General features: G+C 31.5%; 3 protein-coding genes across 3 annotated transcripts; 2 read left to right on the top strand and 1 right to left on the bottom strand.

Moving 5' to 3' along the window:
• Window positions 1–1,060: 1,060 nt before the first annotated feature.
• LOC101253185 (protein FLX-like 3) lies at window positions 1,061–5,103 on the top strand. The gene is made up of 4 exons (XM_010322461.4): window positions 1,061–1,287; window positions 3,884–4,418; window positions 4,582–4,712; window positions 4,808–5,103. Exons 2-4 carry the CDS (start codon window positions 3,886–3,888, stop codon window positions 4,930–4,932), a joined length of 789 nt encoding a protein of 262 aa, XP_010320763.1. The 5' UTR covers window positions 1,061–1,287; window positions 3,884–3,885; the 3' UTR covers window positions 4,933–5,103.
• LOC101252875 (3-ketoacyl-CoA synthase 6-like) lies at window positions 5,069–6,958 on the bottom strand. Its single transcript, XM_004238875.5, has one exon. The coding sequence runs from the start codon at window positions 6,794–6,796 to the stop codon at window positions 5,312–5,314; it is 1,485 nt and encodes a 494-aa protein (XP_004238923.1). The 5' UTR covers window positions 6,797–6,958; the 3' UTR covers window positions 5,069–5,311.
• A 10,388-nt stretch (window positions 6,959–17,346) lies between these two features.
• LOC101252583 (3-ketoacyl-CoA synthase 6) lies at window positions 17,347–20,272 on the top strand. The gene is made up of 4 exons (XM_004238874.5): window positions 17,347–18,232; window positions 18,883–19,285; window positions 19,659–19,810; window positions 19,927–20,272. Exons 1-4 carry the CDS (start codon window positions 17,464–17,466, stop codon window positions 20,085–20,087), a joined length of 1,485 nt encoding a protein of 494 aa, XP_004238922.1. The 5' UTR covers window positions 17,347–17,463; the 3' UTR covers window positions 20,088–20,272.
• Window positions 20,273–24,209: the final 3,937 nt, after the last annotated feature.

The raw sequence follows: 24,209 nt of genomic DNA, 5'->3' as shown, positions 1-24,209 counted from the left end.
GAATGAAAAAGAATATCTTATATTAGAACAAAAATATCAGAAAGCATCTATATTAAGATACTTATAGGTACAATATTTTTTATTTTTTCAGAAAAATCTGTGGAATGTAAGAACAAGTACAACTCATACATTAGTATCTTAGAAATATAAAAATTCATAGACCAAGTAGCAATTGATAAGTTAACATCATAGATTTATTTTTTCCCAATTATTGTTTTTATTACAATATTTTATTTTATTTTTTTAAAAAATAAAATCCAAGAACTCATGTTACATTAATGGGCCTAGTTACCATGCTGGAAATGAGTCCAGACAATGTGGGCCCATTTTTGAGAAATTCCTAGAAAATTGTGGTCCCTTTTGGGACCATAATAAGTGTTGTATTTTCTTGTGATACACATGATGGGCTTCATATATGTTGCTATCTAGATGGCTCAAAAAGTACTTAAAACCCATATTGGAAATTAGATAAGCCCACAATATTTTTGGATCAAAGCCCAAATCATATTCTCTTATATTATAATACTGAAAAGGAAAAGACTACGTAATTAGACATAATTCACTATCATATATGCTATTATTATCTATCTTATCTCCAATAAGAGTTCTCTAAGTATCTTACACTTAGATATATACATAATTTAAAATATATAAAAATAGGGAGAGAGGCGAGCTTGATTCAAATGTATCTAGCATACCAGATACTTGGAAGAGAGGTGAGTAAGATGGGAGTAAGATGGCTTCGACAACTCTAGCATTAATGACACGAAAATAACTTTTGACCTAGCTGAAAAGATCACGTTTATTTAGTCCCTCAACCTTGAACGTAATTCAAATGTCTTTGAGGTTCAAAATTTGTCTTGATTTAATACTATTTCACGGTCTGCAACAAAATAATACTTAATCTCTTCCACCTCAGCGCGAAGTATCACTTTGCTTTAGATCTGAGTTGCACATGTCTGAACTTCAAATGAAAATATCTAACACTTGATTATCGAAACAATATGCCAAAATTTTAGATAAAATTTATAAATTTAGGTTCGAAGTTTGATTATGAAGCGGCTAAACTTACTATATAGTATAGTATATACACTTCGGCTATACGTTAAATAATTCTTAAAATCGGGTATCCGTTCATGTAATCCGGTAATTATTCGTTTGGCCCATTAACAAAATCCAAAATTAAATAGGCACTTTTTACGGCCCATAGTGGCGTTTTAGCTTATGTATCTTCGCCGTACTCCGCCGTAGCTTCATCGTCGTCGAAGAAGTAGCTGTATCTCTCAGGTACCGGTAGTCTCTCTCCCCCCGTCAGTTTCAATTTTTTAATCTGTTTTACTTTTTGTATTGAAATTATGAATCCGTTTTCAAATTCTGCACATATATTTTACATCGCGTGCCGGATTTTTTTTTTTGCCGATGGTGGTTGTGGCGGTGGATGATGAGATTATAAATTTGTTTTGTACATATTTTTGGAATTGTAACTTAGTTTTTGTTGATGTGATGAAATTTGGGAATTTACTAGTATGATTTAACTTTGTTATGTGTGGAAGGACTCATGAACACGAACTAATTTGTTTTTTGTTTCGATTGAAACTAACATGTTCAATTAATTAGGTAATTTCACTGAGTATGAGAGTGACAGACTTTGCTTGCAATTTTGTAGAATTAGTTGTCTGAGGAACTTGATTAGCATCTGTGCTTGTGTAGGGATTTGGCAATATCAAGTTTTTGTGTTTTGTATGAAATATTCGGTGCAGTATTAGCGTATTACCGGAGTCTTATTCTAATTAGCAAAATAGTAAAAAAGGTGTAGACTTAACTGCATATTAGATCATTCTTTGGTTGGAATCTATTCATTTGAGTATAACTCCTAGTACTTACATGTTTGGACTATGTAAAATTCTTTACTCTAAAAATCAGAAATAGAGTACAAGTTAGTTTTCAAAATCATATCGCATGCAAAATTGTTGTCTTGACTCTGGATGTGTGTAATTCCCACTGATTCATTTTACCTGCGGGAAGTATACAAGTTAAGGTTCTATCAAAATCTTCTACAACAACGACAACAACATAATACCCAGGGTAATCCACAAGTGAGGTTTGGAGAGGGTAGTGTGTACACAACCTTACCTTTCCTTGTAAAGAGGTTGTGTTTCAGAATATAAAAGCATTTAACTCTCTCTCTCTCTCTACTCATGCACGTGCATGTGCTACTCAGAAAGAAAAATAGCATAGTGAACAGTGGTGGATAATGGATTTTAGTGGATGAATAATTGATACTAGAAATCAGGAACCTAGGTAGTAGTTCAGTGTGTTCTCTTTAATTATAACGCCTCTATTGTTTTGTCTGAATGGTTGTAGTGCTGGTCTTTGCCTTGCACCCTTGCCTTTTGAGCAAAGGTCAATGTTTATGAAGCAAATTCTATAAGTAGTTCTCCAGTCATGTCTTCTGAAAACCTGGCATTTCTTAGGAATTATGTGTCAGTTTGTGTAGTGACAAATAATTAAGTGGTTGTTGACATAACTACAGAGGGTGGCATCTAATGAATGGCTTTCTTTTACCAAGGGACCTTGACTCTACTCCATGTCACAGTACCCAAGATTCCAGATTCCTATACCTGGTGGCTGAAGTGAACTGCCTTAATCTGCAGCACTTGCTGCTTTTTGTCCATTACGACCTAAGGACAAATACACGAGGCGGTTTGAGATACTAAGTTGCAGTATTCTTTTCTGCCTTAGAAATTCTTTTAGAAATTATATGCATAAAATATCTAATTTTACGGAGAGATCATGGATTCACAAACCGGTGCCTTCAAAGGTCTATGCAGGACAAAACTATGAACCTATCTACTTGTGATTTTCCATGTACTGCTCTCATTTTTTCCTTCTATATGTGCTGCTTGTACCCTCTTTTAGATGTGAAAATTTCTTGACGTCAGATCCATCTTAACATATGTATCTGTGCGAAACTTGCGTTATGGATATGCTGGACCTTAAAGGCTCCATGTTCATTGTTGTATGACACTGTTTGTCTTACAACTGTTCTATTGAATTTTCCTTTTACCTAGGTAGGTAGTCATTCTCTTTTGTGCAACGTTCCTGTGGTACTCCATTTCAACCATTCTTGTTTTGTTTGTATGTTACATCTTCTTCTTCTTCTCTCATGTCATTCTCCTGATTGAATCTAGACATTTGAATTTTCTTCATCTAGGCATTTGAATCCGTCTAATCTCTCTTCTTATGCTAGTTAGACATACACATATTCTGTTTCACTTCTGTTTATGATAAAACCATTATTTTTTACACTGTGTTTCATAGTTCAAGCTTTTTGTTGACACACTCACTAATCTTGTGAGCTAACACAACATTGTCCACAAATAATATACACCATGAGACCTCATTCTCTATTGTTCGGTCGCTCATTCATTTGTAAGGTAATGAAGTACAGTTTTAATTGAATACTCGGACTGAACCCACAGTTATGAGGAACTCCGTTGTAATCTCTGTTACTTCTTTCACACTTGTGACAATCTGCTTCTTACATATGTCTTATGACATTTATCTATTCGATATGGATTCCTTTCTTCTCTCTTGCCACCAAAAGACTCTTCTTGACACTATACTATTATATGCCTCTCTGAGTCACTTAATTATTATGTATAGATGTTCCTTGCTTCCTATAGCTTTTCATCATTATTTTTAGTAAAACTAAGGCATCTGTTATGGATTTACTGGGCATAAATCATTTTTTCTTGTCATGTATAGTGTGAGTAAGTCTATGCTTTATCACTCCTTTACTGTTAGGGCGTTTCTACCTATGAGTTCTCTTTCTCTCGACTTTTTACAAAATTAATTTATTTTCTTTGTTGATTCATCGTAGTTATGGCTGGTAGAAATCGTATGCCCCGTCAACCTGACAACTTCAGAGGATTCCATGATGGGCCACCACCACGGGGTATTATGCAGCGAGGACCAGGACCCGTCCCTCCTCATCCATCAGTCCTTGAAGAGGAACTAGAGCTCCAGCATAGGGACATGCAGAGATTAATTGCTGAAAACAGACAGGTGATTGATGAGAATGTCATGCTTGAAAGGGAATTGTCTGCTGTAAAAGATGATATACATAGATTAAGTCAGGTCATTCCCAAAATGCGTGCTGACAACGAGGCACAATTACGAGAGTATATTGAAAGAGGAATGAAGTTAGAGGCTGATCTTAGATCTACAGAGCCTCTGAGGTTAGAGGTAATCCAATTGAGAGCTGAATCTCAGAAGCTAATTTCTTTACAGAAAGAGCTATCTGCCCAAGTTCAAACTCTTACTAATGATACTAATCGACTACAAACTGAGAATAAGCAACTATCAGCTATGAAGACTGATATTGATAAATTGCAGAAAGAATTGGCAGAAGCAAGGTATGAAGTTAAAACTTTCTCCCCTAAGAAAAAGATGAATAAACATGAAATACTTTGTTATTATGGTCCTCTGGTGTCAAGACCTCATTCGTTATAATGTATGCGATGGCCTACTTGTGATAACTTCTCTTTTTGACTATTCAATTTGATGATGAAATTGTAGGAGGCAATTTGAATATGAGAAGCAAGCAAATACAGAACTGGTGGAACAAAATCAATCTATGGAGAAGAATCTCATTTCAATGGCTCGTGAAATTGAAAAGCTGCGAGCAGATAAAGTTGGACGGGGCCTTGGTAAGTTCTCCATCTCCTTTTTTATCTGATTTTAATGACGTAAACTTTTGAGCCGTGGAAACAACTTACTTTATATTTTCTCTATTTTGATCTAGGTGTAGGAGCCTATGGCATGATGAATGGAAGCCCTGAGATGAGATATCCCGGTGGAGCGTATGGTGATCCATACAGTGGCGGTGGTTGGGGTTCCTATGACAATCGTGGTCCTCCCAGACGTTGAGTGCTATATATATATATATATTGTGACAGCACTTGAAGCGAAATGTAATGTGATGTTTTCTCCTTTTTTAGAAATGTAATACTCAATATGAAACAAATATGCTATGAAACCAAGATTTTCCAGTTGGACCTTGGGCTTAAGAACAAATTTTTGATAACATCATTCATATCATTCACATCTTTCGATTTAATTATAAGCTAATGAATTGTTATAGTTTTAGTATCATCGCGCTGACTATAGATTGTCATATGCATGCTTCACAACTGCATGGACTCTATGGATTGCATTGGTGTATAAGTTCCATATAGCTTACAAGAGTTTAGAGCTAACACAGATTTAACCACAAATATTCTTCTCTGCTTTTGTTGATTATATTCTCCTAGAGCTTTACTATTTCTGGGATATAAACTGGGTACTTATGGATACAATCAGACCAAGGTCCATCAGTTGGAGTTTCTATTGTCTTGTTACACTTCCAAACAGCACTGTTACACTTGAATCCACTCCCAAATGCAATTTGCCAAATTCTGTCACCTTTCTTCATCCTTCCCTTAGCTTCAATATAACTCAGTTCATACCACAATGATGAAGAAGACGTGTTCCCAAATCGATGCAGAGTCATTCTCGATGCTTCAACATGTTCTGCAGACAGCTGCAAGTTCTTCTGCAGTTCATCAATCACCGCTCTTCCACCAGCATGAATACAGAAATGTTCAAACGCTTGTTTGAAGTCTGGAATATATGGTTTCAGTTTCGTGTTAAAGACCTTTCGGCCTATGAGTGACAAGAGAAACAAAAGTTGTTCTGATGGTGGAAGAACAAGTGGTCCAAGTGATGTTATATTAGACTTCAATGCCTCCCCTGCAATGGCCATAAGATCTTTTGACAAGGAAATTCCTGTTTTACCTTCTGAATCTTCAGTTTCATATACACAATTATAAGATTTGTCATTAGATCCTTTGTGTGTTCTCACTGTATGCAGCAACTTGTACTTGGCTCGACGTAGATCTATCCACCACTTGTTTGATAACAGTATGGCTGCACCTCCCATTCTGAACAGACAATTTGGTAGGAGCATTGATCTATCTTTGCCTCTGTAGTAATTCGGCGTGATGATCTCTGTGCTGACAACCACAGCTATCGACTTGGGATGAACTCGGAGAAGATCACGAGCTAAATCAATGGATATCAGCCCAGCACTACACCCCATTCCTGAGAGGTTATAGCTCTTAACATTATCTCTCATTTTGTACTTATTAACCACCATTGCTGATAAAGAAGGCGTTGGCGAAAAAAGGCTACAGTTCACTATAAGAATGTCAATGTCTTTAGGCTTTAATTCTGTTTTCTTGAAGAGAGAATCCATAACTGAAAATATCACCATTTGAGCTTCTTCTCTTGCAGTGTCCAAGCTAGGTGCAGGAGGGATATAATGAATTGCTGGTGGCAAACATGTATCTTCTCCTAAACAAGATCTCTCAAGAATCTTCAGTTGGAATTCAACACTCTTTGGCTCTGAACTAAGTATGATTCTTGAATGCTCCATGAAGATTGAAAAGGAGACGCGCAATGACAAAGGTGGCTTGTAACATGCATAATCGACTAGGTAAACCCCTCGAGGCCTTGACATGAAGTATAAAATGGACACGAGGATCACAACGACAGATGAACAGACTGTTTTGGTGAAATCAAACTGAATGGAGTTGTTCCAAAGATTGGAAATTTTCTCAGGGCTTAGTTGAATAGCTTGAACAAAAACCATAGCCATTATGGGCAACAATAGACATGTCAAGAAGTGATTCACAACGTATTGGTACCCAAGTTTTGCACACTTGAGTTTAACTGATGTCTGAGCCTGAGACATGTTAGTTATTAAGTGTTATTTCAGTTCGGATAGACTTTATTCAAGAATGTAACCGTATCGGGAACATATGGAAAGTGAGATGATTATAGGAGACATTTTATACAGCAAAAGGATCATATCATTATAGAAATAAGTAAAGGGTAGATTGGCAGCCAACGGCCAACACTCACTCTTCAAGTCTTGCCTGTTTTAGTATATATGGCATAATATTAGTTGACTTATAAAATATTATCAAGTTGTTTTGACTAAACTAAAGTTTTTTTGTGAGAATAACTTCCAATCAATAACAAAGTAATTATCATAATTTTCTCGTAATACTCGACTTTTTTAGTTTTTTTCATCCGGTATTAGGTAGCTAGGAATGTAAAAAGCTTCATAGTAAAGACGATTTCATATTCGGGAGACTCAAAATTGAGACCAAATATGTATTTACCTGAATGTGTGTGACGTGAAGTGATCGATGCAACACAAAATATGTGATGTGACTGCCGCCCTTTTCATTTTTCATTTTATTTTATATATAATTTATATAAAAAATTAAATAAACATATAGAGTATATATTTTATTTCAGTTATTCTTTATTGATATAAAGAAAAAAAAAGAATAAAAAGAAAGGAGCAAAAATTAAGTATGGAGTTTGAGAAAAATAAAGAAAAAGAAATATAAGTAGAGAAATAATAATACACTAATAAAAAAATTAGCTACAAAAACTACAAAAAGCTAGAAAGAATAAGTACTTTGATGAATATATAAGTAAATAAACAATGATTGATAAATACTTTGGATACAATGAACATTGAACTACTACATAAAAGTCTTAACTAAGTATGCTTAAAGGAAGTATGTAGAAGGCCTTATTTGGAGTACTACTATGAAAAAAGTAGAAAGAGTTTGATCCTAGACAACTTGAAGTTAAACCTAATTTGAAACTAAGAAGATATGCTTCATTGCCTTTTAATATAGGACAAATTATCGATATAGATTGTGGTGTCGTGATGGACTGCTTTATCCTTAATCAGAAGTCTCGAATTTGAGCCATGAGTATGGAGAAAATTTTGTTGGAACACCACTCTAAATATGCCCTACAATCATGAGTTTACTCTTCACCGAAACTTCGGTGCTACATATACTCATCTTAATTATGATGTATTAGAAATATATTGGATGGAGATAAATTTTTACCCTTTTTTTGTAATAATCTCTTTTTCGTTTCTTCTTTTGTAATATTATTTTCTCGTTTTTTCCTATTGAAAAAAAAGATTGACATCTTTCGATATTGATTAACTACTTTATAATGACATTCATTATTTATTTTTAATTAAGAACATTCTACGTAACTTATTTATGACTATAAGATTATATAGGGATTTTCTGTATATTACGTAGTGTTTTTTTCTTATTTTTTTTTCTCTAACAAGCTTTATTTCCGATCAAACAATATTATATAAATTAAGGTAGATAGAGTTACAAATTTTCTTACTTTGTATATGTTTGTATTAAGAAATTTATTAAACTTCAAACTTATCAACTCAAATTGTTAATAAATTGTGTAGTATATAGACTTAATAAAATTTAAATTCTTAATCCTCCGATTAATATATTTTAATCAATATTTTTAGTTGATTTTCGAGTAGCTTCCAGTGATTATGATTAAAAGGAGGTCATCACCAAACAAAAACTACCATACTTTGGATTAAATTTAAATACTTTGGGTTTCCTACTCAACACGCAATATATATATATATATATATATATATATATATATATATATATATATATATATATATATATATATATATATATATATATATATATATATATATATATTTACACGCAATTTATATTCATTTGTGACTTTGTGTAGCCCACATAAAATTGTGAATTTTAAATTAAAAGCCATGCAAATGTAGTTTATTCATTTATTAATTATAAGTTTACGTATGGAAAATACATTTGTGATATAATAATTCATTTGAACTTGAAAGTTACATGTACGTTCAATAGTTGGCAAAGGTAGTTAATGTTTTGTTGGCTAAGAAAGTATAATTTTGTGAAAATAATTTACTCATACTAAATATTTATAAATTATATAAATTTATTATAATTGAGTAGTACATTTATATATTTCATCTCTCTTAATTCAACATATCTCATTGTCAAATGAATTGGTCTTTAGATTGTAATTTTACGAGTTCGAAGCTTAAAGTATATAAAATATTAATAAAAATTTTGAAACGGTATATAAAATTTTATATCAACCAAAACGGCAAAATCGCTGGAACAACAACGATTTCCTTCGCCAGAAAAAGTAAAATCGCTGCTACTGCAGCGATTTTGCAAAATGTGATTTTTTTTCAAGAAAATCGTTGCCTAGGCAGCGATTTTTATTTTTATTTTTTAAAAAAATGTTTTCAAGAAAATCGCTTCCTTAGGTAGCGATTTTATTAATTTTTTTAAAAATGAAAATCGTTGTCTAGGTAGAGATTTTCTTTTAATTTTTTTTTAAAATCACATTTTGTGCTTTTTTCGACAGAGGAAATCGCTGTTCTTTCGGCGATTTTGTCGTCTTGGTTAATATAAAATTTTATATACCATTTTAAAATTTTTATTAATATTTTATATCCTTTAAACTCCAGACTCGTAATTTTACCATATAGCAACTGAACTTAAAATATTTAGTGGAGTATAAGTTCTTTAAAAGTTAAAACTCATTAACTCTTAGATGAACAAAGACATCACGTCGAACAAACAATAACATGTTGATCTAGGCGTCACCAGGGCCACAAAAGACAATCTAAATAGTAGTCTCTCTATAGTTGAATTTTAGTATTTCTTACGTACGTCAAGCTATCATGCAATTAAGTAATGTCACAATATCTGCAGAATACACATGCAAATGTTTTTAAGCTTGATTGGATAATAATTAATGGACCTGTCAGTATTATTATTTAAACTCATAAACAGATTTCTAAACTTGTTGGATTTTTTTTTTCAAGTACATCAATTACATCATTTTTCTATTGATTCATTGAATCACTCATAATTTGTTCCTTTTAAATAATGTTGGCTGATTTTTATCGGCTTTTCTATTGTATATGCCTCCAATTATGTTCATATTATAACGATTTTGATCGAAGGAATGAAGATAAAATGTGTGTTAGTCTTATTAGTTTTCTAATGTGTTCAAATAATTTGAAGTAAAATACAATTATTTTCGAACATTTTCACTATTAATTGGACTAATGAGTTCTGGAATAACATATGTGTCCTCTATCAATATCATTCACAAAATCTAGTTCCACATCAGCCAACGGTGTATAAAAAAATAAATTATGGGTGGTTTAATGATTCAATAGGAAAATAGCATACCTGAGGTACACGAGGGAAAATATCCAACAAATTTAGGAATCTAATTATGTATTTAGCCTTATTTTTTTTAATCTCTTGAAGTTTAATTCAAATCTCTTTTCTTACCTTTAATAATAATAATAACAATTATATATTCAGTATATTTTTAATTTTTACAAGTGAAATCTAAAAAAAAATGTATCGAAACTACTTACTTGCTTCAATTTGAGGAAATTTATATCTTAATAGATTCTCGACTCAGATTAAAAAATCATTTCTCATAAAATAATTTTAAAAAATATGAAAATGGATATCCTATTGAGGAATATGCTAAGAGTATTGATAAGAGTTGAATAACTAGTTTGTTAGTGTTCAATTAGTTAGTTAACTAGTTGTTAATGTGGCTTGTTTAGTTTGTTAGCCAGCTGTCATTTTGTTATAGGTTCATTTACATTGTTAGTTAATTAGCTAACTGTATATATATGTGAGTATTATACATTGTAATAGTCAGTTAATACATTGTAAAAAGCATGAGGGAGAAATTCTCTCCATAACTTCCTTCTTCTTCTTCTTCTTCTTCTTCTTCTTCTTCTTCCTTTTCTTCAATCTTCCATTGTCGATTGTTTAATATCAACAAATTGTCATGGTATCAGAGTTGGAGTATAATCTCTGATAAATTCTGGCTCATTTGGATCTCTGAATCTGTAGATCGGAAGAAATAAAATGACCAGTAAAATCGATCACACACACCCCCTGTATTTGTCTTCTTCTGATGTTACTGGAGCAGTTCAAATTGGCATTCAACTTGTAGGGATGGAGAATTATACTTTGTGGAGCAGGGCAATGGAATTGACACTGCTAACAAAGAATAAATTGGGATTTGTTGATGGTAGCATCAAACGTGAAGATTACACAGTCGATTCTGAGAAGAAGCAGTGGGATCGATGTAATGCAATGGTGCTTTCATGGCTTATGAACAATGTGAGTAAGGAATTGATGAGTGAAATTCTATTTCGTTCTAATGCATCACTGGTATGGAGTGATCTGAAGGAACGATTTGACAAGGTTAATATGTCTAGAATATACTATTCAAAGTTGAAAGATTTGTGGGATGAATTTGATTCAATTGTCCCTCCTCCATCTTGTAATTGTGAAAGATCTAAAGAATATGTTGATAGCATGCTTAGACAGAAGCTTCTGCAATTTTTGATGGGCTTGAATGGCAATTATAGTCATGCTCGAAGTCAAACTCTTATGATGAATACACCTCCAACTGTTAATCAATGTTATGATATGATAATTCAAGATGAAAGTCAAAGAGAGTTAAGTGGAGATCAATACAATTTAGGAGGGCAAATGGATCCTACAGCTTTGTTTACTAGTAGATCTGGAGGAAACAATTTTAATGGTCAGAATAATCGAAGTGGTAATGTGAAAATCAATAAGCAGAGAAGTGGATACTTGTATTGTGATCACTGTGATATGAGAGGCCACAATAGAGCTGAATGTAACAAACTGAAGTATTGCACTCACTGTCACAAACATGGACATCTGAAGGATTTTTGTTATCAGTTAATAGGCTATCCTACCAACTATAAAGGGAAGAGACAAGCAAATATTATGACAACAGACTACAACTCTCAATTTAACAATTCAGGTAGCTCAACTGATAGTAATGTTGTAAATCAGATGCAGCAGTTTAAGGGGGGTGGTTCACAACAGATGTTACAACAACATGGAATCAATTCAGGTTCAGGTGGTTCAGGAACTGTTCTAACTCAACATTTTACACCTAATCAATATCAACAAGTTCTGCAGATGATGAACAAGTCATTGATTCATGAAGGGAATACAATATCTACCAATAGTAATGCCAATGCAACAGGTATATTTGCAGGACATTCTCAGTTTACTCCTTCAACTTCTAGTATTGATTGGATTGTTGATAGTGGGGCAACTGATCATATGGTGAGAACTAAAGATCTACTAACTCATGGATCAACAGTGAAGAGTTCAGGACATGTTCAACTTCCAAATGGTGATTCCACAAAAGTCACATATTCAGGCTGCTCTCAATTACAAGGAGGTGAAGTAGTTAAGAATGTCTTATATGTGCCAGACCTTAATTTTAATCTTCTTTCAGTGGCTAAACTTACTAGGCAGTTGAATTGTTGTGCAATTTTCTATCCTGATTTCTTTATTCTTCAGGATCTCTTCACTGGGAAAGTGAAGGAGATTGGTGAAGAAAATGGTGGCCTATACATTTTAAAGTCACCTCAATTGATAAACATTGGACAACATAAGAGTATGACTGCTGTGAAGAATTCTGCTGATGGTGAAGTTTGGCATAAAAGGCTAGGTCATATCCCTATGAGTTTTATCAGGAAGATAGGCATGTTTGCTAATAAAAAGGATTTTTCAGTTGACATGTTGCAATATCTGTCCATTAGCTAGACAAGTCAGACTACCATTTCATAATAGTAGTACTAGAAGTCCACAATGTTTTGATCTAGTTCATATGGATGTATGGGGACCTTACAAGATTACAACTCATAATAAAATGAAGTTTTTTCTTACTTTGGTTGATGATTACTCTAGATGGACATGAATATATCTCATGCATCTTAAGTCTGATGTCTCTACCATATTGAAACAGTTTCTTGCTATGGTTAAGACTCAATTCAATGTCCAAGTTAAAATGTTTAGATCAGATAATGGTAGAGAGTTCTTTAATACTCAGGTGAGTGAGTTGTTTAACTCTCAAGGTATTATACATCAGAGTTCTTGTCCATATACACCCCAACAAAATGGTGTAGTGGAAAGAAAACATAGACATATAATAGAGACAGCAAGGGCTATTCGATTTCAAGGCAATATCCCAATCAAGTTTTGGGGAGAATGTGCTTTAGCTGCTGTTCATATCATCAACAGAATTCCATCCACTGTGTTATCTAATAAGTCTCCTTTTGAAATGCTGTTTGGAAAGTCACCAGATTTGTCCTACATGAAGATCATTGGATGCTTGTGTCATGCAACTACATTGTTGAGATCTGATAAATTTGGTCCTAGAGCCATCAAGTCAGTACTTATGGGTTATGGCACTACACAGAAGGGATACAAACTTTATGATCTACAAAATAAAGTTTTTTTTATCAGTAGAGATGTGGTTTTTAATGAATCTATATTTCCTTTTCAAACTCATTGTTTTGATGATATACAAGATACTGTATTATCTAATGAATATTCAGATTTGTCAGCCAGCTCTGATGATCTTGACTATGTAAATGATCCCATTGATACTGATGGACAGGCATTTGACAATGGTCTTGAGGATCATCATCAACAGGATCAACCAACTCTAGATGATTCATCTTTGAGCTCCAACAGACGACAATCAACTAGAACTTCTAGGCCTCCACTTTGGCAAAAGGATTTTGTTACTACATTCAAGTCCAAATCAAAGTCCAACTATTTGTACTCACTGAAAAATAGCATTGATTACAGTAACTTGTCTTCCTCTTATCAATGTTGCATTGCTAATCTTTCAATCGACACTGAGCCTAAGTTCTATCATCAAGCTGCCAAGGATCAGAGGTGGGTCACAGCTATGAAAGAAGAGATACAGGCATTAGAAGACAATAAGACTTGGGAGGTAGTGACTTTACCTGTTGGAAAAAAGGCTGTAGGTTGCAAATGGGTGTACAAGATTAAGTACAAGGCAAATGGTGAAGTTGAGAGATTCAAAGCCAGACTTGTTGCCAAGGGATACAGCCAACAAGAAGGTTTAGACTACCAGGAGACATTTTCTCCAGTTGTTAAAATGGTCACAGTTAGAACAGTGCTTACTCTAGCTGCATCTAAAGGATGGGATGTCCAACAGATGGATGTTTATAATGCATTTTTGCAAGGTGACTTAGTAGAAGAAGTCTATATGCAGATACCTCAAGGATTTTCTCATATGCATGCAGGGGATCAACCTGTATGTAAGTTGCTTAAGTCATTGTATGGACTTAAGCAAGCTTCACGACAGTGGAATGTAAAGTTGACTCAGGCATTATTAGTTGCTGGATTTCAGCAAAGCCATTTGGATTATTCCCTATTGATCAAGAAGTCTTGTGAAGGCATTGTGATTGTCTTGATTTATGTTGATGATCTGTTAGTCACTGGTAGTAACATCACATTAATCAATGACACCAAACAAGTACTAAAGGATAATTTCAAGATCAAAGATCTAGGATCATTGAGATACTTCCTAGGGATAGAATTTGCAAGAAACAATGAAGGGATTCTCATGCATCAGAGAAAGTATGCCTTAGAGATTATTTCAGACTTGGGTTTAGGTGGATCTAAACCTATTGCCACACTTGTTGAACTGAATGGAAAGCTCACTACTGTAGTTTTTGACAAGCATGTAGGAGTTACATCTGATCCTATATTATCAGATATTGGTGAGTATCAAAGATTGGTTGGAAGATTGATCTACTTAACCATTACTAGACCTGATTTATCATATGCTGTTCAAAACTTAAGTCAGTTCATGAATGCTCCCAAGCAATATCATATGAATGCTGCTATTAGAGTTGTTAGATATATTAAACAACAACCTGGCCTAGGTGTTTTGTTGTCTGCTCAGCATTGTGGTTCTTTACAAGCATTTTGTGATGCTGATTGGGGATCATGCCTTGATACTAGAAGGTCCATTACTGGATATATGGTTACATTTGGAGTGTCTTTACTTTCCTGGAAGTCTAAGAAACAGTCTACAATCTCCAGGAGTTCTGCTGAAGCAGGATACAGAAGTCTGGCATCTACTGTTGCAGAAGTTACATGGATACTTGGTCTCTTTCGTGAATTAGACATAACTACTGTCTTGCCTATTGTTGTATATAGTGACAGTACTGTTGCTATCCAAATTGCATCCAACCCTGTTTTCCATGAGAGGACAAAACACATTGACATTGATTGTCATTTTATTAGAGAAAAGGTTCAAAGAGGTGATATATCCATTCAACATTTGGCTACCTCTGAACAACCTGCTGATGTACTGACTAAAGGACTTAGTCGATTGCAACATGAATATCTGGTTTCCGAGCTCGGAATGAAGAACATCTTCATATCTCCTAGCTTGAAGGGGTGTATTGAGGAATATGCTAAGAGTATTGATAAGAGTTGAATAACTAGTTTGTTAGTGTTCAATTAGTTAGTTAACTAGTTGTTAATGTGGCTTGTTTAGTTTGTTAGCTAGCTGTCATTTTGTTATAGGTTCATTTACATTGTTAGTTAATTAGCTAACTGTATATATATGTGAGTATTATACATTGTAATAGTCAGTTAATACATTGTAAAAAGCATGAGGGAGAAATTCTCTCCATAACTTCTTCCTTCTTCTTCTTCTTCTTCTTCTTCCTTTTCTTCAATCTTCCATTGTCGATTGTTTAATATCAACAAATTGTCATATCCTACGTTCAATTTTCGTCCTCCCTTCTTTAACCATTAGCAAGAAGTAATTATGTTAATGTGAATTTTGAATATAATTAAATGAGACTCACAAAATATGTTAAAAAATATGATACTTTTTAAATTTTATTCAAAAGTTTAGTATATATAAGTTAAAATATTTTATTCATTAATTTTTTAACTGAATTTCTAGATCCGTCTCTGTTGTTCGGAGCAGTGGGACCTATGACACTTTGGTAATTAAAAGTAGTATTAATTTTAATTTTTTCTTATTGGTCCACATTTTAGTCCTTGTTAATGTATAATTGCTCATTTCTTTTTCACGCAATAGTGACAATACTAGCCTTTAATTTACAACAGGGGGACCCATCTAAATTTATCGTTTTACACCTAATTTTCATTTATAAGCTTTAAATATTTATCATACATGACTTAAATAATTAAATTGTACACTTAATTTAAGTGTTTTTTTAATTAAAAGATGAAAAAAATATTTAGGGTTAAAAAAAATACACAACCTTCTAAAATAGAAAATATTTTACATAACTTATGTACATGTTATAAGTTAAAAACTGAATTTATACATAATGTATTTTCTTTTGATTTGTATCATACTATAGTATAATTTGTTAATATCAGTTCTAGGTCAAATAAAAACAATTTAATTTGTATCTCTCAATATAAAGCACCACTTATTGTACATTTGTACCATTATTTCCCCTCAATTTTGTATTAGAATTCGAACTTATACTATTGAAATTTCAGAATTTCAAATTTATTAAAAATATATATCTATACACGTGGAGGCAAGTGTTATACATGTATTCAACTTCACTTGATAGAAGATGCCATATCAGCACAAAAGGTGCATAAAAATAGAAAAATTTAATTTGAGGGCAACAAAATCCACATTAAAAAAGGTGTATTGCTGAAATTCCGACCATGAATGCTCGGTCTTATCCCTGTCTTTTAATTAAATTTCAACATGCTAATATTGAAGTTTTACATGTAAAAGCTTAAAATTTCGGAACATTATCACATAAAAAAAAGTGTGAATTATATGAAAATTTTCCTCAGTATTAGTATGAAAATTTGTAGGAAAATAAAATTCCTACGAATTTTCCTGAGTATTATTATATATTACATATATGTTGGAGTTGTTGTGTATTACATAATTAATTAGAGATATTATTATCTAAATTTTATTTTCAACGATGAATTTCACAATAATTTTGAATCTTTTAAGTGACTTAACAAACTATACAAGAGCACATGATTATCGAAAATAATGATAATTTAAAAAGATTACTATACATACGAGAGAGTTAGGGTTTTATCGTCCACAAATACACTTATTATATCTGTGGATATAATATGCAAGAATATTGCATAAATGTAAATACGATATATTTGTTATCATTATGCGCGTGAATATAGTGTATTATATTACATAGAATACATTTATTATACATTATCCGCACAAATATAATATATTGCCGTACAGATATAATATATTTCACTATTAATATAAAGACGAAAAATAATATATTCCGCTAGGTTTTAAGATCAAAATACTGCTATTTTTGAAAGTATATAAATGCTCATAACTCACCTTGTACTATAGATAGGTTAACTAGATAAAGATGCATCTTAATTAGGTGCACCACAAAAATTAGTTATCATTTAAATCATTCTATCTACCAATGACCACAACATTAAATTGTCCACTCTTTATGTAGTCTTTATATCTTCACTCTCTATATTTTTTCTCTAACTATATGAGTGAAACAAATCATTTTTTTTCTTCATATTTCCCAAAAAAAAAAAAAAAAAAATTCATCTTTTCCAAATTATCCCAAAAATGCCTGAAAATTCTCATTCAATAAAGCTAAGGTATATCAAATTAGGTTACCAATATCTAGTGAACAACTTTTTAACATTTTTGTTAGTACCAATTATGGCTACAATTTTAATTCAATTTCTTCAATCAAATCCAAATGAACTTATCAAATTTTACAACTCACTTTCCTTTACTTCAATTCACTTAGTTTGTTCATTATTCCTCGTAACTTATGTAACAACATGTTACATAATGTCACGTCCAAGAACTATATACTTAGTAGATTACGCGTGTTTTCTCCCTCCTATTACAAATCGTATACCATTTGCATCCTTTATGGAACACGCACACCTGATCTTGTCAACTGAACCCAAAAGTGTTCGTTTTCAAATGAAAATACTTGAACGTTCTGGTCTTAGTGAAGAAACAGCATTACCCCCCCCGATGCATTATATTCCACCAACTCCTACTATGGATTTGGCTAGAGAAGAAGCTGAACTAGTTATATTTTCAGCTATGGATTCGCTTTTGGCGAAAACGGGGCTAAAACCTAAAGACATTGATGTCCTTGTTGTCAATTGTAGCCTCTTTTCACCAACTCCTTCACTTTCGGCTATGGTTATAAACAAGTATAAATTAAGGAGTAATATAAAGAGTTTTAATTTATCTGGAATGGGCTGTAGTGCAGGGGTAATATCCATCGATTTAGCTCGTGATATACTTCAACAATATCCTAATTCAAATGCTGTGGTTATTAGCACTGAGATTCTCACACCAAATGGCTATTTAGGTAAACATATTCTTCAGTCATCTAGTTTATCAACAAGGTTTGAAATATACATTTTACCTATACACTTCAGTTGTATATGATGCGTATCGGTATGTATATTATATGTATATCTAGTATACCATATACACTATTTATACACATTTTGTCAAACTAGATGTCTCCAAGGCATTTGGGTTGTACTCCCTCCGTCACATTTTCGAGAGTCAAACAGTTTAACTCTGACCGGACATTTGCATACGGAAACTTCAGAATTTTTGAAACGAAATTTAGTAAACTACGTAAAGAGTACAATAAGTCACAATATATAATTGATAATTGAAAATGTTAAAAAGATCTGTGAAAAACTCACGGTCAAAGATATACTTGTTTGAATCTCGAAATGCGAAAAAGTGCCACATAAAATGAGAGACAAAGGAAGTAATTCGATTTTTCCTTTTTTTATTATGTCACAGTATTTAACTAAATTCGGATTCTTTTATTAAGAAAATAAAACTTGTGAATCTAGATCATAGTACATGTGTCAAAGTATAACTTTACTAAACAAGTACAAATATTGCAAAATTTTGAGTTGATCATTCAATTCAGTTAATACTCATAAAGTTTTGTAATCTTGAACTCCGATTCATCATTTATATTATTTTTCAATTTAGGTAAAGAGAGATCGATGTTACTTACAAATTGCCTATTCAGAATGGGAGGTGCAGCCATACTTTTGTCTAATAAAAAATCAGATCGAGGTCGATCTAAGTATCGTCTATTACACATAGTTAGAACACTCAAAGGTGGCGATGATAAATCTTTTAGGTGTGTACAACAACAAGAAGACCCTGAGGGGAAAGTGGGCATAAATTTGTGTATAGATCTCATGCAAGTTGCTGGTGAAGCATTGAAATCTAATATCACAACAATTGGACCACTTGTTCTACCCGCTTCGGAACAACTTCTCTTCCTTCTTACGCTCATATGTAGAAAATTATTTAAGTCTAATATGAAACCTTATATTCCGGATTTCAAATTAGCGTTTGAACATTTTTGCATACACGCTGGAGGAAGGTATTCCTTTTTTTTTTTTTTACTTCTTTAAATCACTCAAATTTTATTGAAAGTGAAGTATTTTTTTTTTTATCTTCATAATTTCTTTCTTATTTAATTTTGATAAAAAGATTAAAGCGTGATAAAGTATTGATAATAAAATAACTTTTTTTCTTTTTTTCATGTCATTCGTGTATCCTTATGTTAAATTTTGATTCGATGTGTGAGTGTGGCCATCTTATCAAATTTACACGTTGAAATGTGTGACTAACTCAAAAAAAGAAAAACTTAAGTAATCATAAAGTACATATTTTTATTTATTTACCGACCCGTTATCAACATATGAAATATTAAAGTCGATTGTACTTGAGACAATTTTTTTTTTTTTCAATAGGGCGGTAATAGATGAACTACAGAACAACTTACAGCTATCGACGGAGCATGTTGAGGCCTCGAGAATGACACTTTATCGATTCGGTAACACATCATCGTCGTCACTATGGTACGAGATGAGTTACATAGAGGCAAAGGGGAGAATGAAGAAAGGTAACATTGAATTACGTGATTATATCAATTAAAAGTTTAAACCGTTACAATAAAAAAAAAAGTAGTATGATTTTGTATAACACTTAATTATTTTATTATATATTATGTCTCGACAGGCGATAGAATTTGGCAAATTGCATTTGGGAGTGGATTTAAGTGTAACAGTGCTGTTTGGAAGTGTAATAAAACAATCAAGCTTCCAGTAGATGATCATAATCCATGGGCTGATTGTATTGACAGATATCCTGTTGATATTCCAGATGTTGTTAGGCTCTAATTATCTTTAATTAAATCATGAATTTAGTTAATTAAGTGTGTTAATTATTTTCATTGATTTTGTTTAATTTGCATGTCTTTTCCTTAATTAGTCTAATTGTATGTTGTAATTAGAGAGTATGTGTTTTTTTAATTTATATGAAATAAATTAATGTATATGCCAGTGTAGGTATGTGCAATTTAATTCGTATACTCTAACTAATGGGATAGGACAATTGAAAAAAGCACTATATTATGTGACGGTTTTTAAATTTCGAGAGTTAAATGAAATATATTATCTTTTCACTTATTTGGGTAAATATTACTATGAATTATTGAATTTTTAGTAATATTTTATGTAGATTGTAAATATATAAGTTTTATTTAGAAAGATAAAAAGATTTGTCCTAAATATAAAAATTAATAAATTAAAAATTTCAATCCGCCTCTACATGTTACTTCATCGACGTTATTTTTTATTTCTCTCCTTATATAAACTCAACTATTAATTCAAGTAAATTATAAGAAGTTATGTCAATAAATGTAGAATGAAAATATTAAAAATTAAACTAAAAAGAAGAAAGAAAGAGATTGGATACATAAAATATCAATAATTTGGAATAACTTTAAAGTCATTGAGAAGAGAATTTGTTTAGATTGCAATAATAACTATATGGACATGCATTTGTTTATTTGACCTACCTTCGTCAAGTTATTTATAGAAGATATTTTTGTTTGTTTTCGATTCGATAATTCGATCGCAAACTATTTTTCATAATTTCTAAAAATGTATATAAATTTTTTTATACAAATCTAAACTAATTAAATTGTAAAAATAATACTAAACTCTAAATGAAAAACAAAACAAAAAAAACATATCAAGGTCCAATATATTTAACTGAAATTCCCTATTAAGAGTTGGAGTTTTCCAATTTATTACATTATAGTCAATATTTAATGTTATAATACTCTACTTGATTTAATTATATAAAGTTGGATAAGAATTAAATTGTTAAATTTATAAATATTTATATAATTATAAAATCATATCATTCATTATAGAATAAATAATAAAGATATGTTACATTATTATAAAAATTTATATTTTTTAAACGGACAAAAAAAAAATGGAGTATCTTATTGTCCTATACAACAACACATCTACCTGTTACATTTTACTTTTATCAACACAGTAACGAAGTCAGAAATTTATATGAAAGGACTAAAAAGTACTAATAATAATTATGAATATCATCGTTGCTTCCCTAAACCTTTTTGGTTTGTCAGAAATTTTTTTAACTTGTACGAGAATATAAATTATTATATAGAGAGATAAGTGTTAAAATAAACTATCTTTTTTTTTTAGTTTCATCCGTAGACTATTGAAAGTATAGTTTTGTACTCTTTCCGAAGATTATTACAATATTTTTTATGATATGGATATTTAAGTACCATTTACCTTTAATTTTAATACTACGTTTAATTTTAATACATTGTAACATACTGGTATAATCCATTTGACTTTTTGGATCAAAACTAATATGAGCTAACAACGACGACATGTTCAATTCTAACCTAATATGAGCTAACAACAACATATCCAATTCAGTAGATCCTCGATTCAAGAAGTAACATTTCAAAACAATCCAAAAAAGAAACTACAGAAGCATAAGAATCAAACTGATTGTAACGAAAACAACAGATATATAGTAACAAAACAATAACTACAACAAAATAATATGATAATCAAAAGGGATAATATACAAGTACCCCTCAATTTATGCTAGAAATCTCAGACTTATACTATACTAAGGTTCTATTACTCCCTGAACTTATTTTATTAATAATTTTCTATCCATTTTCTGTCTACATGACACTATTTTGTGGGCGCAATGGTGGTTGACTTTTTTCTTCAAACTAGTACTACGTAGGCCGAAAAGGGGCAGATAATTACTTATAAAATAAGTTTAGGGGGTAATAAGACCTTAGTATAGTATAAGTGTGTCTCTGAAATTTCGAACATAGGTTGAAGAGATACCGGTGCATTTTCCCTAATCAAAATAAAAAGAAACAATACCCAGTTACATAAATCAAAGGATAAGAAATTACATAAGTAAAACTCCAACAACGAGTACTAAATAGAAGGATAATAAAATTACACACTGCACAAAAACAAGTTATAATAGAAGATTATGTAGGGACAAATGAAACCAATAAAAATGCTTGTTGGGCTAATCAATCTTCTTAGACCTAAGGCGAGTCAATTCATTTGGCTAAAGAAAAAATTTCTTCTTCTTTTTTTTTTTAAAGGTTTTTTCTTTAGATTTTATTCATATATTTTTGACAAATTTAATTGAACGCAAGTGAAAATAAATTTACTGACAAGAACTATTAAGGTTGCAGTGTCAAATTTAAATTGTGAATGAATATTTTTTTCTTTTTCTACAAATAGAGCTAAGAAAGAAACTAAGGGTGAAAATAGAGAAGAAAATATCATATTCCTTGTAATTTTATTGCTGAAATGTAAAGAAAAGAAATGAACATACACTGATTTTACTCTTACTCATAAAAAATTGTTCTCAATAAATTTTCGACTTCAAAAAGAATAATTCAAAGTAATATTTTACAAATGAAAATGATAAAAAAAATTAAACTAAAAACGGTAATGTTTTAGATTTAAGGGTACCTGAATAATTTATAGATTATGATAACAAAATGTCTTAAAATCCAAGAAATTCTAATCATCAAAACAAAAAGACAATATTTATTATTATTACGGAGAAACAAAATTTTATTTCACTAACACCATATTAATTTAAAAAAATAAAATTTAATTTCATTCATTGAGAAGTTAAACATTAATTTAACAATTATTGTAACATAACATAGATTATATCGAAAAAACTATCATAACGACCTAATGCCCCTGAAAGTCTTAAAATCAAAATTTGTTCCACAAAAGTTTAAGAATTTTAGATCCTCCCCCATCCATAATTATCAACAATTGAAACACCTAATTTATATGATATTTTCACCTCGTTACCTTCTAAAATATTCACTCAAGTCTCCTTAAATAGGTCTTCACCTGTATGATTTCAAATTTCTTCTTTGAATTTTTCCTCAACCCCATTTGATGGATTCAATTTTCAAGTAACACCCACTAATGATTTTTTTTCAAATTCATCACTTGAACAAGTTCTTTTATCAGTTTTTTATGAAATTTGATTTGTTGCATTTTAGTTATGACTAATTCTGCAAATTCAAGCCTTTTAATTATGACTAATTCAAGCAAGTTCAAGCCTCTTTAAGGTTCCCAAATTATATTTAGAATATGATAACAAAAATATCACAGAATCAAAGAAATTTTAATCACCAAAATAAAAAGACAATAGATTTAAATAATAATGGAGAAATAAAATTTCCTGGTACTATCACCATACTAATTTTTTTTTTAAATTTCATTCATCAAGAATTAAACCATTGAATTAACAATTATTGTAACATAACAACATAGGTTATATCGAAAATCAAATCTCAAAGACCTAAAGTTCCCATAATTAAAATTTGTACCCCCAATAGTTAAAATTGCTATTCTGGACCCCTTTCCTCTCCTTTTTTAGACAATAAAATTACTTATCTATGCTAAGATCATCTATAGCACTAAATTCACCAACCAAATATCCATAGTTATCAACAACCAGAAACCCCTAACTTATGTGAAACTTTCACTTCCCTGCCCTCTAAAACTTTTACCTAGGTCCCCTTAAATAGTTCTTCATCTGTTTCTCTCCCAATTTCTTCAGTGATTTTTTCCTCAACTCCCTTTGCTGGATTCGAATTTTCAGTAACACCAGTTGATGAATTCTGTTTAGATCCATCATCCGAACAAGTCCTTTTGTTGGATTTTTCAGAAATCTGATCACTTTTTGATCTTTTAGCTAGGATCAATTCTTCAAATTCGCGCTTCTTAGACTTGTATTTTGCAGAAGCTTCATCAACACTGCCAAAAGTACCCAACCAAATGTTTTTCTTTTTGATTGGATGTCTGATTTAAACTCCAAATTCATCATTTTTTCTCGGTCGAACACCAACAGTATACGATCTAGCACAATTCTTTTTTGATGTTATTTCTTGAGAATTCATG

This window comes from Solanum lycopersicum, chromosome 5, assembly GCF_036512215.1.
Source record: "Solanum lycopersicum chromosome 5, SLM_r2.1".
Taxonomy (NCBI): domain Eukaryota; kingdom Viridiplantae; phylum Streptophyta; class Magnoliopsida; order Solanales; family Solanaceae; genus Solanum; species Solanum lycopersicum.
This window is presented reverse-complemented; position numbering and strand designations above follow the sequence as displayed.

Bases quoted from the DNA above. Each gene is read 5' to 3' on its own strand.
- LOC101253185 (XM_010322461.4), top strand. From the start codon at position 3,886: ATGGCTGGTAGAAATCGTATGCCCCGTCAACCTGACAACTTCAGAGGA. The intron at 4,419-4,581 runs GTATGAAGTTAA...ATGAAATTGTAG, and splicing joins AAAGAATTGGCAGAAGCAAG to GAGGCAATTTGAATATGAGA. The intron at 4,713-4,807 runs GTAAGTTCTCCA...ATTTTGATCTAG, and splicing joins TAAAGTTGGACGGGGCCTTG to GTGTAGGAGCCTATGGCATG.
- LOC101252875 (XM_004238875.5), bottom strand. From the start codon at position 6,796: ATGTCTCAGGCTCAGACATCAGTTAAACTCAAGTGTGCAAAACTTGGG.
- LOC101252583 (XM_004238874.5), top strand. From the start codon at position 17,464: ATGCCTGAAAATTCTCATTCAATAAAGCTAAGGTATATCAAATTAGGT. The intron at 18,233-18,882 runs GTAAACATATTC...TTTTCAATTTAG, and splicing joins CACACCAAATGGCTATTTAG to GTAAAGAGAGATCGATGTTA. The intron at 19,286-19,658 runs GTATTCCTTTTT...TTTTTTCAATAG, and splicing joins TGCATACACGCTGGAGGAAG to GGCGGTAATAGATGAACTAC.